The sequence below is a fragment of the Thamnophis sirtalis genome, unplaced genomic scaffold (assembly GCF_051295495.1).
Source record: "Thamnophis sirtalis isolate CommonGarterSnake01/CBP01778 unplaced genomic scaffold, rThaSir2_p1.2 scaffold_9, whole genome shotgun sequence".
NCBI classification, from domain to species: domain Eukaryota; kingdom Metazoa; phylum Chordata; class Lepidosauria; order Squamata; family Natricidae; genus Thamnophis; species Thamnophis sirtalis.
In genome coordinates this window covers 37,923,227-37,940,648 of record NW_028261389.1, presented here as the reverse complement: position 1 = coordinate 37,940,648, position 17,422 = coordinate 37,923,227, and the positions used below count along the sequence as shown (strand labels likewise).

The 17,422-nt window shown below is 35.7% G+C and overlaps 1 protein-coding gene across 1 annotated transcript in view; it reads right to left on the bottom strand.

Moving 5' to 3' along the window:
- DCN (decorin) overlaps positions 1-5,925 on the bottom strand; it is a 30,812-nt gene extending 24,887 nt beyond the window's left edge. Inside the window, exons 1-2 of the mRNA XM_014056490.2 lie at positions 5,754-5,925; positions 1,887-2,118 (exon numbers count right to left, since the gene is read on the bottom strand). Of these exons, the coding sequence (XP_013911965.1) occupies positions 1,887-2,082 (196 nt within the window). The 5' untranslated portion in view covers positions 2,083-2,118; positions 5,754-5,925. The remainder of the gene's footprint in view (positions 1-1,886; positions 2,119-5,753) is intronic.
- Positions 5,926-17,422: the final 11,497 nt, after the last annotated feature.

Here is a 17,422-nt window from a genome sequence, read left to right as displayed (position 1 = left end):
GAAGGGAAAGCAGATTTCCTATTTTTTTAGCCCAGTAATTTGGAATAAAGCAATATATACTTAGATATATGAGCAATACAAATCATTTATTAGAGTTATAAAATATGTTGATGAATTAGAATATAATCAGAATCTTTGACCCGACATTTGAACAGAGAATCTGTGGAGCTCTGTCATATCCTTTGGAACTTACTTGTGGCAACACAACTACCTAGTAGGCAACATAACAATTTCCTCTTTTACAGCAAGGACAGTATTTATCTTTGGAATTCTATAAATATATGTAAATGAAACACTGCATTGAAATAAAACTATACTCAAAGTTCCATAGCATCATTTGTCGTTATTTCAACCATTTCATTTTAAAAACATTTTAAAAAAAACATTTTAAGGAAAAGTCAACCACGAATACAAGATAGATACACCCTTTAGAAGTTCATAAAAGCATCAAAGGATTTTAAACTTAAATATGTTTAATCTTTTTGAAAAGAAGTATCTTAATTGCTTCTACTCAAGTATTTTCAAAACTGGAGAAAATATAATTCAGGAAATAATTCAGTGCAGATTAATATGGATAATAATTAATATACGCCCACTTTTAATAACCATTTAAAATGTTTTGGATGAATTGTCTGATTCAGGTATTGTCAAAAACATTGTATACGCTTATACTCTCAGTAAATCCAAAAATTATATCCAGAAATGCATAATGTGCTCAAAAAAATCAATATATGCTACTGTTTAAACTTTTATATAATTCTTATGATCCCAATAGGAAATTTAAGAAAACTTGAAATTCCTTTTAAGATATAGGGCCAAGAGTCTTTGGTTAATGCTCAGATTTCATTTTTCTATGTACTGTTTATCACTTAGGAACAATGCAGCTCATAATGTGAACACAAATACTAAACCAACATTTTGTGATGTAGAAAAAAAAACTTTTTAAGAGTTTTCAGTTTATGGTTTACTTTGTCATCACTCACTGCCATTATATATGAAATATAGCAGGGTTTCAGATGTATGGCATCAATATGTGAAATGCAAATTGTTTTAGAAATGAATTACCAGGCCATGATGGCACTTCTTTTCAAGCAAGTGAATGATATAAATTTCAATTTTTTGGATTTCTAAATGGTTAAGAATGACTGATTAATACAAATATTTATTAGCTTTCTGACAATCACATGATTTCTGCATATCTATATTTCTACTAAATAGTTAATGCCTCTGGAAAATGACCTCTTATACAACTTAAGGGAAGAAATAATAAAACATAATTAATGTGCATTACATATTAGAAAGAGTTTGTAACTGGAAGAAAGAACTGAAAATGATAAGAACTGAAGATAGAAAACAACTCAGGAGATAAAAAGCTATTTCCATTATACTTGCAACTTACTATAGTTGAAGGTATTTAGGAAAACTTCAAAGTATAATGATATTATAGCCTTTATATTCAATATTTTTCATTCATGTTCTGATTATTTATTATTGATACATTGTACTGAATTGTTTTTCTTCTGCCTCAGCCAGTCTTAAAAACACATGTACAACGTGGGTTGAAAGAGGACAAAATATATTATTAATGCTAGATGAATAACTTGCAGTTAAACCGATAAATTATATGAAGTTTCTCTTTATTTAATTATATCTCTTTTGTTCTTCATATGATTAGGCAGACAATACAGAATAAAGAGAATGGAAAGGAACTGGAAACCAAGGCCTTACTTTTCTACATGTTGATAAGATTATTCAACATCACATATTTCAATTTAATTAGAGGAAATTCAACACATTGAACACAGTGTTATTGCCACAGGCTAATTCAAACTCATTTAAATCAATCAAAACAAACATTTTATGAGGTAACATTTCATTCAACTTACCTAAATCGGAGCACTGAACAACCCGGAGGTGGCATTGACAACGAAATGGGCATACTGGCATTGGAGGATATCCTGCAGGTTCAGGCGTTCCAGATCCTGCTTCATCTTCAAGCATAAAATCAAACAAGCCTCTTTGATAAAATGGTTTGGCCAAGCAAAGTGGCAGGAATAGAAGAAAAAAGATAGCCAGTTTCATGACTTAGTTCATCTATTCAGCAGAGCAGGAATGGATCTAGAAGTCAAAGCAAAGGTATACAAGATGGAAACATAATTTGGGCATCTTTTGCACATTTATCATTTAACAAGCTTCTAGTGTCACAGTATTCTGGTGCCATTTTCCAGATGTCTGGTCAAACATATCCAAAGTATCCAGTGCTTTTGTCAAACTGACAAGAGATCATTGTGTTGTTACAACCCAAACTGTACCTATTTCATACATGTGTGTGATGCCATAATGCATATACGAAGAGGGCAGGGCTTGTATTACAGCAGCATGATGTATCTTGTGTCATTTGACACCTTCTGACCCCATGCAAACACAGTTATGACATTTCTGGTCCTTCTGTTCTTGCATGATATTGTTATTATATCTTATATAGTTTTCAGGTAAAGTTTGGATTTTAAAAAATATTTTAGAAGTCCTTTATTAAATTATTTTAAAACATTTTTAGCATTGTGGGGGGGTTTCCGTTTTAAATGAATAGAATGGTAATAAAATGTGGGCATGTTTGTCTATCTGTCCACATGTCAATACAATGAAGGATTGTATTTTCACAATTTATACAAGAAACAGAGGACCATTGTAACCCAGAGTTACAAAAAGCAACATAGAGACAATTGTATATATCACTGATTTAGCTTACATTTTATTAATAACAGATGCCTTTACTGGAACAATAATGATGGTTAAAAGTCACACAAACTTTCCATCTCTAATTCTTAGTCAACGTAGAAACTGAACTGAAATCTTTCTCTCCCTACTTTTTATATTTGGATGGTTTTTCTGAAGTTCTGAAACTTATGAGTGGGGTTTGAGTAGGTGAGATTGCTTGATTGATTTTGACAATCAACAAAGTTATCAGGTAGTTATACTCTGTGAAAAGAAGTTTTAATTGCCTAAAATGAACTTTATGCAACAAAGGGAGAAAAAAACCTTCAGTTGTCATATTAGTGCAAATGAACTTTAAGCTGATAAAATAGTAAGGAACTTAAATTACTAATTAGGCAACTGATATTTAATTGCAGATTCAGGTCTTCCAGGGTGAATGATGCAAGGAGAAATGGGAGGAGCTGAAAGGATTTCTATAAATAGAAATTTATATAAAGCTCCTTTTGTATACTTAATTTGTATACAAGAGCAAAAGTAAACAAAAGTCAAATGACAGAAAATATTGATATTATTGCTAGAGTATTTAAAAATATTTCATTGTTCCATGAACAAATGGAATGAACACAAATGCTCACTGTTCTTAATACATTTTTAGAATAAAAATAGTATATGAATAAATAGTATATTTATTCAGACAAATATGTTGTTTTTTTGTTGTTTCTTTGGATCTAATTTAGATGGTATTAGTGTGGCATAAAAGTCACCCTCTTATCAATCCTAATTAGGGTCAATAAATATTTATCAACGTAAGTTTCATGAGGCAAATGGTTGGCAATTATTTCCCACATGAACATTGTCATTTGTGAAAAGGAAAAAAAATGTCCTTTACTTGTTTGCTCTTTATATATATTTGTGACATGAAACCTTGCTATTTTCCAAAATGATATGAAAACTGTATCTTAATATCTGTACACCAGAAAACCATCATGCAATTTTATTGAAATAGTAATTTACTAGGTGATCTATTTAATTGCAGGGAAATTATAGTGGAAGTAACAAAATTATAGAATTATATTTTCAGATAAATCCTTGTACAAAATAGGGAATGAAATTCAATCAGGTTTTCCAGAGGTGGAAATTATTCAAGACTTAGATAAAGAAGAGGCATTTTTGATTCTCTCTGCAGCTATCCATAAAAGGCTGCAGAGAATGCAGCATAGAAAGGAGAAAAGGAGGGGGGGAAAACTTCCATTGTACAAATGGATTCTCCTTTATGAAACATTGGATTATCCTCATGATTCCTTCACATATGCATGCATTATCTTTTGTTACCATAATCATCTTATGGGGGAAAAGCAGGAGAGGAAAATGCCCCAAAGTCACCTCTTAAATTGCATTATGGGATATAAACTAGCACCCAGATCTTAACACTCCAGAGCTAACTACCTCAACCCAAAACTATGTAGATAGTTTATACTAGACTAGAGAGCCCAGAAATTCTAGCCAATTGCCTTATTTTGCATTAACTGATTCATTAGTGTATAGTGAATAAATGTATTTTTCTATTTCGAAAGAATATCAGGGTAACAGATGTTCTAGGGCATTAAAATTAAAATATATACTAAAATTGCTATTTTGGCCATCAAATTAGTCATCGCATATAGACTAATTCATATGATGATGATTTTTAATTCTCTAATAGTAATGAAATATCATGACACTATAAAAACAAAGGGATGCTTTGGATTAGATAGTGTATACTTTAAAGGATTTTCAATTAAAGATTAACTAATTTAGATTATTGGTTTGGAAGTATAAATAATACATGATTATTACATTTCATAAGCCAATGCTGTCTTTAGAAGCATTTTAATAATCTATAATTAAACAAGGTCATTCTACCCTTAATAATGGGCCTTAACCTGCTGTATTCTTTAGTAACTGTAGGATCTTTCATCAAGTTCTCCAAGACTGTACAATGGGAATGAGTTCCATGAGCCTAATGGATTATTCTTCTGCATAAATTTGAATAGGAAATTCAGAATAAACATGCATGGTTAAGAAACATACAAAACCTCTGAATTCCTCAAGCAACAAAAACTACAAACTAGCTATGGGAAACATATTTTAAAACAATACATTACATTACACTGAGCACAGAGGTGGTGGTGCATATTGCATTTTGTTGTGGTATTTCTGTCCAGTATTTTAGATCTCTTCCTGCAAGATGAATCAGCTGTAGCCACAATCCTTGAAATAAATATTTAACTTAACTGACTGGTGGCAGACAATACTTTACCTTGCTTTTACACAAGAGGAAACTACAGTTCTGTTTTATTTCAGAATTATCCTTTGATAATCATTCTTTGATAAAGCTGTAAATGGATTTCAGGTATCCAAAACTAACTAACTAAGGATTGCTAACTGGTGAGTTAAATTTGGTATTCTGCAGGATGCAGTCAGAGTCTTAGAGAAACATATGAATATCAATTTTCAGACAGAGTGAGTATCTGCTTTTACAGTTCTTTGCTTTTACCACTGTACAGCTCCGTTTGTTTGTCTTTAGTACTTTTCAGCTGAGAATTTCCCTGTCTAAAATATCTAACAACTACATACATGCGAAATATACAACTTTAGACTGTAAGGACCTTTGATCCTAGGGGGAATGAATTTCCTCTTTAATTTAAAATAATCATTGGGAAGAAAAACATTCCAGTTTTTCAAGTGCAAACATGAAATCTCACAGTTCTTTTCTCTTACAATATCACCCTCTCCAAACTCCACAATGCAAGAAAATCCATAGCTGCAAAATGCCTTAAAAAGCATTCTAAAAATAACAACCAAAACAAATCTCCCTAAAAGGTTCAATACGTTTAGGAAATATCAAATATTCTCAATAACGTTCTCAAATATTACAGACACAACATTCCCCACCACAACATTTCCCTCCACAACTAAAACTTTTCTTACACTCTCAGAAAGATTTTGCTTCTTAAAAGTGAAAATGCATTCAGAACAATTATTAATGAAATCCATACCTTTTCATCCAGGGATTTGCAACAGGCACTCTTGGAGCTGAGATGCAATTAACCGAAAAGAGCCAGGCAGAAGATCCTGCAGGTGTGGAAAGGAGGAGGGGTAGTTGAGTGAGGCGAGACTGTCACTTGGTAAGAACCCCTCCTGCTTCTTCTATTCCATAGCACAGTTAAAAAGCAAAGTTTTCCTCAATGAAAAGATTCCAGGCAGCTGACACCCACAGTACATCATATGGTAATGATATGTCTCCTGTATTGTAGCCAGAAACTTTATCAGCCCCCATTTTCTCCCTTTTCCTTTATTTCTTTTTCATGTGTTCAACTTCCTAAATACTTTTACAGATTAGCCAGAATAATGGGTCATTTTTTCCCCTTTAGCATGCCCAACTATCAACTTAATTTGAGGATTTTCTAGCTTTGGAGCATTCCCACCCCACCCCCAAGCTTTAAATTATATATCAGAGGAAAAAACTTATTCAGAAAGTTTTTTAAAAAAAAAAATGATACTGAAAGAAGTGGAAGACAAGTTAAATTTGAAATGATATATAATTATGCTGGAGAGTAAATGCTAAATAATAGATTTTCTTGCAAGTATCTTTATATCTATAATTGCCATAAAGTAATTCAATAGGTGTTTATAAACTGTTTGAGACTGTAATCTTATATCCCTTACTTAAGGTGAAGTCTACAAATGTGTCATATTGACAATTTTAAATAACATAATAAGTGCACAATAGATATTTGCATGAACCAAATTCTAAAATAGGCCCAGCAATATAAAATCACACTTTCATTTCTTTATTTTAATTTGAAATGATATATAGCAAAGCACAGCTTTTGATGCATATATTGTAATATGACTCTCTGAACTGCAGAACCTGTACTTTGCATGTCCCAGTGAGGACAACTATAATAATTGGCCTTTAAAGTTACTCATAATTCCTGTTTTAGAAAAAAAAAAACAATCCAGTGTTGTTTGGAATATAGGAACAGGACTGAGAGCTAACTATCAAATAAGTATATGGGACTTCTCTGGATTTTTACCTTCCTTGAATAAAATGAGTAGATTTGTGGCTCTGTTTAGACTTGCACCGTTCTCCATCCCCCTCAGGCTGCATCCAGGTGTGAATGCTATCAGCTTAAGAGAGAAAGAGGGGGAGAAGGGGATATGCATTATTAGACCTGGAAGTTTGGAAATAATAGCTAATTCATTTATTTGAACATGGTTAAAAGGAAACCAGAAACTCAAAAGTAATTAGGTTAAGAGGTTCATTCAAATTTTACTTACAATGATTCTGTCAGAGAAAGCTGGTTTTTTTAATATTTTTATGTGGCTTTGTTTTCATTCCATCATCCTTCCAAAACATTTTAAGTCAGTTCTACAATTGTCACCTCGAAATACTAACATGCAGGCATCAATCAGTGTTTCTTCCAACCATATAACAGAATAGCAAAATAACATAGTTGGAAGGTACCTTGGAGATCTTCTAATCCAACCACCAGCTCAAGCAGGAAACCTTATTCCATTTCAGAAAAATGGTTGTCCAATCTCTTCTTAAAAACATCTAGTGTTGGAGTACTCACAATTTCTGGAAGCAAATTGTTCCACTGATCAATTGTTCTAAGTATCAAAAAAAATTTCCTTAGGTTGGTTTTCTCTTTAATTAATTTCCATCTATCGCTTTTTGTCTTACCTTCATGTGTTTTGAAGAATACTGAGTGACAGTCCCTTAGATACTGGAACATTGCTATCATATTCCCTCTATTCCTTCTTTTTATTAAACTTGACATACTCAATTCCAATAAGGTCAAATATAATCCATCAGGGCCTTAAAATGGCTTCTGAAATAACAAAAATCCATATCTCCACCCCATGTAGAAAAAGGGAGAATTCGGTACATGCTATAACTATGATTGTACATGCAATATGTCATCTTTAAGGTGGGGTCACTGGGGTGGCATTAAATAGCACATAAACATAGGGATTGGGAAGGAGGGCGAGACAAGAAATCAATGAAGGGAGGGGAAAAAGAAATTAACTGAGGCAGGTTTTCATGGGAATTGTCAAAATGTCTAGCATATGATTGGGTTTATTGAGAAAACTGCCTGAGAATCTATTAGAAGACTCCAAATACAGGTTGTTGAAGAAAGCCTATTTCAACTATTCTCCAAAGCACCTGAGAGTAGGACAAGGAGCAATGGGTGGAAACTAATCAAGGAGGGAAGCAATTTAGAACTAAGGAGAAATTTCCTGACAGAACAATTAGTCAGTGGAACAACTTGCATCCAGAAGTTGTGAATGCTCCAATACTGAAAGTTTTTAAGAAGATATTGGATAACCATTTGTCTGTAGTGGTGTAGGGTTTCCCGCCTAAGTAGGGGGTTGGACTAAAAGACTTCCAAGGTCCCTTCCAAGTCTGTTATTCTATTCTATTCTATTCTATTCTAACCTAGTCCATGAAACAGCACTATCACAAACGTCAAAAAGGAAATGATACTATTTGAGATGTGTCATCTATAAGTTTCAGGTATCCATGGATAATGAAACAGAAACAGCACAATGATGGTGATAACAGACACAAATGTATGTGTGAAGGTGCCCTTAATGTTTCAGGAACATGAATGTAATATTTATTCTCCTTTTACTGATTTTAAGGTATTATAGGAGCTATAAGGAATTTGACCTATTGGAGATAGAGAGATATGACCTTGGAAAAGGAAGATGCCATGTCCAATTATCTGATCTGCTTAGTATTAAAGGTGGAGTTAAGAGTGTGCCCACCTATGTGTGCTGGGACCACAACCACATGTGATAAGCCCATCATCATTGTGGATGCCACTAATTCATGCACTGGAACCTTCCTCCAGGGATAGGTGTTGAAGTCATCCAAATGAAGAAAACTGGAAACTTCAACAGCATACTCAATCTTCCAGGGGTTTGTGATGTTTCTCTACTCAGCAGATACAATTAAGTACAGCTTTCTAAGTCTGTCATGATTAGGGCTGCAGCTCACTTCCAGCCTTGGGATTATAATGGCCAAAGGACCTAAAACCTGAGTGGGCAAATTTCCAATAAGGCTCCCTTGTTGCTCTGTTGCCAGTTTTCAGATATACAGACCAGGTTGGCATATTTATACATCACTTTTTTATATAGATGTGGTGCTATTCTATATACAGCTTCATTTACCAGCAAAAGCTGGACACCAAGATATCCCAAAATTGAACCACCCAGGGCCAAGACTGCATAAAAATGAAATAATAAATAAAATTGTGCCACATTTATTTTAAAGCTAATTTTCTCCCACTATCATTCACTAATTCTGTAAAGGATTCTAAATAAAGGAAGTAAAATATTTTCTTCCAGTTGTCTTTTCAAAACCATTATGCTTTGCAATTAATCAGTAATATCACAGTAAACTATGTACAAAATGTTTCCACTAAATATACTGGAGACAGCAGATTGGCTTTATATTGACTAAAATATTTCTTGGACCTCAAAGGAAAGGTTCAGTCTGTCTGGAAACATTTTATTCCTTCTTCTGTGAAATCATATCTGAAGAATTCTTACTCAAAAATGAAAACACACTGTGGACTTGTGTTTATAATTAAAATAGAGAGGATAGTTAAATGGAACCTACTTACAATTCAGGTCTATGTTTTAGTTCTGTAATGTCTTATACTTCATCAAGGAAAACTACAGACAGAATACAGTTCTACAATAAAGCTTTGCACAGCATTGGCTAGTATAACTCCAAGCCCTAATCTTTTACCTTATATTTGGCCTTATATTTTACAAGATATTTTTATGCATTTTGCCTTTACAAAAGGCAAATGGGGAAAAAAATCTAACTCAGTCCTACTAATGAACAAAGAATTTTTCCTATGTTATAATAAAGACCTGACATATGAAAAGAAGTGAAAAGGGTAAAATTATCTGGGTTTTAGATTAATAATATTGAACCCTGACAAGTTGAAATTAATGTTTGATCATCACAATTCTATACCACATGAAATGTTACCATGTTTTCCCAAAAATAAGATGGCGTCTTATTTTCTTTTGACTAAGGTGACCAGTTTTTAACATTGGTAAAGCGGGACACCATTGACGGAGGGGGGGGGTGTTCTTGATTAAAAATTTGGTCTATATGGTCCATTGTCCATATACACCACACCCAAATAAGCCTATGGTCCTCGGCTTTAGCACAACAGAAGCTCTCAGGTTTTTACCTACACAACCCTCTACATTTTAAGTTCTTTTTTTTTTTTTTTTTACAGGAACCCTGGAAAAGAAAGTATAAAAAGTCAGACTATATTGCGCTTAAAAGGGCGGCGCAAGAAAATGTGAAAACCAACTAAGTCCTATCCTGGCTAATTCATAGCCTACTTCAAGGTGGTGGCAAACCAGTCTCCCCTCATTCCTTCCACCCACCCATTTTTCACCCCCCCCCCCACCACTTCGACGAGGCTCTAACCTGATAAAAGCCCCAACCAAAGCTTGAACTCGGCAGAGTCCCAGATGATCCAAGCCTACTCCTTAACAAGAGAGTTAGGCAAAGCAGCTGCTCCTGCGCACACCTTTTCACTCCGCCTGGCACGTTCGGCAATCATGCCACACCTGCACTCCTCACACCTGCATGTGACCGGCCTAGGATATTAGAGGCACACGGTCGACATCCCACACACCTGGCCACTCACTCGGCTGTTCCCCGCCCACGGAACCCATCCTTTGCCAGCGGCACGTAAGCCGAGCAAGCGCTTTCTCCCGGGTGCAAAATGATCACGGCTTGCAAGAGAACCTGCCTTCTGCTGATCTGGCCATCTGGGATGGATTTTTCCCCCTCTTCCTAGCAAATTGCTATCAGTTTTGCAAATCCCACAAAAGTCTCCCGGGATTATTATTATTTTAATACAACTCAAAAGGGGGAACCCAGCTCCTACTAAACTACCCTGGGTGACCGCCGCTCGGTGCAAATCACGTATGACCATTCAGCCCCATCTCTCCCTCCCTCCCTGGCCCGCAATCTGGGCATCCGCCTGGGTACACGGCTTAGTTTAGAAGAACACCTGACGGCCGTGATCATGGGGCCTTTTACCAGGTTCGCCTGGTACGTCAGTTGCGCCCCTTCCTGGATCGGGATGCTCTGTGCACAGTCACTCATGCCCTCATCCTTTCTCGCCTGGACTACTGTAATGCTCTCTACATGGGGCTGCCCTTGAAGAGCACCTGGAAGCTTCAACTGGTCCAGAATGCGGCTGCGCAGGTTATCATGGGGGCACCTAGGTGCTCCCATGTTACACCCCTTTTAGGCGGCCTGCACTGGCTGCCAGTTGTCTTCCAGGTGCGATTCAAGGTAATAATTATGACCTTTAAAGTGCTCCATGGCTTAGGCCCAGGGTACCTGCAAGACCACCTACTGCCACCGGTAGCCTCCCATCGTCCAGTGTCAATCCCACAGAGTTGGCCTCCTCTGGGTACCATCGGCCAGACAGTGTCGGCTAGTGACCCCCAGGGGGAGAGCCTTCTCTGTGGGAGCGCCTTCCCTCTGGAATGAGCTGCCCCTGGAGCTCCGTATAATCCCCGACCTCCAGTCCTTCGGACGCGCCCTAAAAAGTTGACTTTTCCAGCAAGCCAGTCTGGCCTGAACAAAACAAAATAACTTATAGATCACTGTTAATTTTAATTCAAATTTTTTTAAAAAAATGTATTGTCAATTTTAATTGGGTTTCGGATATCCCATTTAATATTTTTTTTAACTTTTGTATTATGTGTTTCTTTTAATTGTTGTACGCCACCCTGAGTCCCTGGGAGAAGGGCGGCATATAAGTCTAATAAATCTCAATATCTCTTTCACAGCTAACAGTCTCACCCTTTCCTGCCCGATGCTTCAGATTAGACCCGCGCCCCAAATTAGACACGCTTCTGGGCATCATCCTTACTTAGGCTGCCATTCAAACGAGGTGTGTGACCTCTATGTAACTCAGTTATTTATACAAAAATTGGAACTTTTTTAAAATGCCGCGGGACGCAGGACAAATTGTTAAAAATTGAGACTGTCTCGCCAAAAGCGGGATGTCTGGTCACCTTACTTTTGACCCACGAAATAAGTACTTGGCCTTATTTTTGGGAGGTCTTATTACTTTTGAGGTGCAGGAAGTGGTGAGTGAGGTCACCTCATGGCTGCTACTGTGTTGCAATATTTTTGGGGAGGGCTTATTTTAGTCCATGTGCTCAAAAGCCCAATTGGGCTTATTATCTGGGGAAGTCTTATTTTCAGGGAAACAGGGTATATATCCTGAAAGTGTGGCATTGTCTCTGAGGAAGCAGATTGTGACTTAGAAGTGTTCTGGACTCACAATTTTTGTTTGATAGTCAGGTAAAGGCATTGACTAGTCATTCATTATAGTCATATAATGAGTGGAAATATTTGGCTACTGTAACTCATATTGTTTTCTGCAATGTATTTTCATGGGATAGGTGCAGTGGCTCAGTGGCTTAAAAGATGCCAGAGAAATCTACACTTTGGCAGGTCAGATCCTACCACCATGTGACGGAATGAGCTCCTGTCACATGCCTCAGTTCCTGCCAATCTAGCAGTTTGAAAGCATGTAAAGGAAAGTAGATAAATAGGTACCCCTTTGGTGGGAAGGTAACAGCATTCCATATTTCACCATATGCTTTGTGCTGTGGCATGATGTCATACTGGCCACAGAAGCATCTTTGGACAGCACTGTCTGAATGGCTTAAAGTAACAGATGAGCATTTCCCGCTAAAGTTGGCTACGACTAGCAGAATAAAATCCACAGGAACTCCTTTACCTACTTTCCATGGGGCTGCCTTTGAAGACTATATATTTGATTGCTATGTTCACATTACACATATCGTGTCACCTTCCACTGGTTATACTGCAAATAGGTTTATGAGTGCAGTTCAAAGTATATATATATATACATACATACATACATACATACATACATACATACATACATTGCATTTGTGCTGATAAATAAATAAAGGGAGACTAGTATAGTGCCAGGGAAATAGGTATGTATTTTGTGTCACAATCCCTGGTATGCCCAAATATGGGAGGGGTGATGACACAAAATACACACACACACACACACACACACACACACACGCCTCAAGATATTTGCAGTACTACTGACTCCAACCTTTGTTGACTAAGGAAGTCCTGGGAGAAGATGCTGGTAGTGTTGTATTTACACGAGGTGTGGGTGGCTAAAGCTAGAAAGCATGGTTTTCTATCATTATTTGGAATCATCTCCATCTTCACTGGTCTTCTTGGTAACTGACCTTCTGAAAGCTCAGGGGGATGCTTTTGTTAATCAACATTATGGTTTGTTTGTTTTGAAAGATAAATTATAGATTTTGATTCTATGAATTGTTTCTTTATTTCTGGTATTATTATGATTAATTGATTAATTTTATTTATTTCTCTATCTAATTTACAATATCTTTTTTTCTTAAAAGTTTACTTTATAAGTGATTGAAAGTTTCTATGGCATCATCATCAGCATCATTATTGCAGAAAAAAATGTAAGTGTGAGCTACACAGAATAGGGACGCAGTGGCTCAGTGGCTCAGTGGCTAAGACCTGAACTTGTCGATCAGAAAGGTCGGCACTTTGGCGGTTAGAATCCTTAGTGCCACAACAGCTTATGCCAACCTAGCATTTCGAAAGCATGTAAAAATGCAAGTAGAAAAATAGGAACCACCGTTGGTGGGAAGGTAACAGTGTTCTGTGTGCCTTAGCCATGCTGGCCACCTGACCAGGGAGAACAATTAATACATATGTGTGAGGGGAACCTTTACCTTTTACATAGAATAAGCACCATTACTATGAGACATTAAGTATTTACTAAAAATCATTAAGTATCTGCTTAATTTTAAAATCATTCCTCACATACAGTTTGATCAATTTTTAAAGATTTGCTTGCAAGACTGTGATCTATTGTTTTAAGACTGGCTTATAGTATGGTAGAAAATGCATATAGTATAATAGTCAGAATTATTGTTCTCAATAAGAATAGCACGTTGATGGCAGAATTTACATATCCAAAAATTCTGTATATGAATATATATAAATACAGGTAGTCCTTGACTTATGATCACAATGGAGCCCAAAATTTTTGTTATCGCACCCTCACCACCGTCCAGACCTTCCGCATAGCCCTTAAGACCTGGCTATCCCATCAGGCCTGGGGATAGGTTCCCAATTTACCCGCCCGAGTGTTGACTGTTGAATGCAAGTTGTGTCTTATCATTTTATTTTGTTCACATATTGTTTGTTTTTGTATTGCACCCCCTTCCCTACGATTGTAAGCCGCCCTGAGTCCCCTCAGGGAAAAGGGCGGCCTATAAATCCTAATAAAATGTCAATATATATATATATATTAAGTGAGACATTTATTAAGTGAGTTTCCTCCCATTTCTTCCCATTTTATGAACTTTTGTGCCACAGTTGTTAAATGAATCATTGCAGTTGATAGGTTAATAACCTGGTTGTCAAGGGAATCTGGCTTCTCTATTGATTTTGCTTCTCAGAAGGTCACAAAAGGTGATCACATGACTTTGACACATTAATAGTCATAAGTATGAAACAGTTGCCAAGCACCTGGAGTTTGATCACATGATCACGGGAATGCCACAAAGGTTGTAACTGAGAAAAATGGTCATAAGTCACTTTTTTCAGTGCTGTTGTAACTTTGAATGGTCACTAAATCAATTTTTGTAAGTCAAGGACTACCTATATAGCCAGATCCATTTGACAAAAATAAATTGCAAAATTCATCTTCAAAATAGATATTATGTTTAAAATGTAGAATAAATACATTTACCATTTGATGTGAAATTCATAATTTTAAAATGTATGAAATATAATTTAACAGTTATGACTCATAAGAGTCTATGCATATGATAATGTAATGTATGTGAAAAAGAATGTATGATCCTGGTTTATAGTGAGCTTCAATATGTACTCTTCAGGCCCAAGTTCATTGTTTTTATTCACTATATCTAATCAAGTGGCCTTCATATTGCCAGGACAAAGACTGCAAGATATATTGACTGTTTAGCATTTAAGAATACAATTCCACTCCTTGACCTGGCATATTTCAGATATGTTAGAATCATAACTCTCAAAAATTGTATCCAGAGTAGCTAGGAATAATCACTGCTACATATTTGAATATGCCACAACCATATGAGATGATCTGGAAATAATTTTATAAAGAGATGGGAAAAGCACAAACAACATTTTCTAAGTAATTCTTCAAATTTATTTTCTATGGATCATTGATATTTTTTTTTAAAAAGAACCCAAATAATATTTTGTTTTGTTACACATCATGCACAGTTTGAAGGAATTATGAGAGAAATGATCATAGGCAAAAAAAGCTAGATAGACGTCCACTGTCTTGAACTTACCCAACATGATAACAAGTAAGATCAATATTGCGTTCTGACCATTAATTTCCTGACAATTTTCCCACTAACTAGCCGAAAGCCTCACTATATCATAACAAATGTGAAATTTTGCTTCATGTTTTCAAGCCGTAATTGTATTGATATTTGAAGTAGCAGAATGGATGTGGCCTTCCAACACTTGTCCTGAAGGAAGAACAAGAAGCAATGGATGGAAACTAATCAAGAGAGAAACAGCCTAGAACTAAGGAAAAATTTCCTGACAGACCAATTAATCAATTAAACAACTTGCCTCCAGAAGTTGTGAATGCTCTAGCACTGGAAGTTTTTTAAAAAGACATTGGACAATCATTTGTCTGAAATGGTATAGAGCTTCCTGCCTGAGCAGGGAGTTGGACCAGAAGGTCCTTCCCAGCACTGTTATAATGGCAACGCCAGCCGAGGTGGCGCAGTGGTTAGAGTGCAGTACTGCAGCCACTTCAGCTGACTGCTAGTTGCAGTTCGGCGGTTCAAATCTCACCGGCTCAGGGTTGACTCAGCCTTCCATCCTTCCGAGGTGGGTAAAATGAGGACCCAGACTGTGGGGGCAATATGCTGACTCTGTAAACCGCTTAGAGAGGGCTGAAAGCCCTATGAAGCGGTATATAAGTCTAACTGCTATTGCTATTGCTATTGCTATTATAAATGTTTTACAGAACTTATTCCTAACCTGGAATATTTCTCTAGACAAATGTAATCCCAGCATCAAAAAATATACTGACCTGTATATATACAGTATAGTAGAAGCTCATTTATTTTACTGATACTCCTTCATAGATATTTGATCATATTCTGTATTGAAGGTAAGAGCAGTGGCAGTGAACTCAATAATTAAGAAAAATAAATATTCACAGAATTTCATAGTAGGATACCATTTGAGTTGAATTCTTCCATATTTGGAATACTGCAGTGTTTTTCAAGCTTGGTGGCCTAGTTAGCTGAGGAAGAATTCTGGGAGTTGAAGTTCACTCATCTTCAAGCTCCCGGGGTTGAGAAAAACTAGAATACTGTATCTTGAGCTCTCATTCCTTATGTTGAGCAGATGTGTATTGCCTATTATAATGGACAGAGTACTAAATCAATAAACAAAACAAAAGCAGGAAAATCAACTTTAAATTCCCAAATAATGTAATCATTAATAAACAGATGTCTTCTGGTTAATTATTTTTTTTAATCTACTGTACATATTCATGATTGATATTTGAAGATACTTGATTTGGATTATCAGCTATTGTACTAAAAATAAATCTTTGGTCATCATCAAATCTGACTATTTTGGTAGTCTATATGTTTGGTGGATAACATGGAAATCATTCCACAGCACTATTTATTGTATCTAAATAAATTTACTTTTTAATGCCCCCCCCCTAATTCTTTACAATAGTATAAATCAATAAATGACCCCAGCAGTAAATTCTGGAGTGTAAACTAAAGTGATATTTACACTGACTAATATCAAATGTACTAATCAAAACACAAACATTTTGTTTTTAATAATTTACTGTAGTAAATAAATAAATTGCACAAATTAGATGAGAGAATTGTATAATTTATTTCTAATTCATTTTTGCTTTTTTCATTTCATTTCATTAATCCTATGAGCAAATCCAAAACAAATTATTATGGTTATGGTTGGCTGTTCTTTTGCTTTGCTTGTAGCTTTTTTGACTTAGTAATGATATATTTCCTGTTGAACTTGCTTATTGAAATTATATCATAATTTCATGTTGTAGCAGGCTTACTGTATCATTAGTTATATAATTCTAATGAAACTCTAACGAAAAAAGCCTAAATTTCTAACTCATTTAGTAAACTAGTCAAATAGGCATCAAAATGAATGTTAGCATTTTCATTTTTAATGAAATAGTGGAATTCTCATGAAATGCATTGGTAGTTTTTTTTTTCTTGGACTGGGAAAAAAACCAGAGATACGGTATGGTGTTCATAGCCGTGCAAATTATGAATCTCAAACTGTTTATTTTGTATAGAGAGCCTGAGATTCAAAGTTCATGAAATGCATACTCGGACTTGTCTCTGGAAATTATCCAATGCTTGAACTATTATCACATAACATATGCCATCTTAATTTTACAGTTAACTGGTAACTAGACTGTTATCAAAAGCATATATCTCCAAACTATTCAAAATATAACAAAACAACAAAATATTTTAGTTCTTATCCAGCTGCACA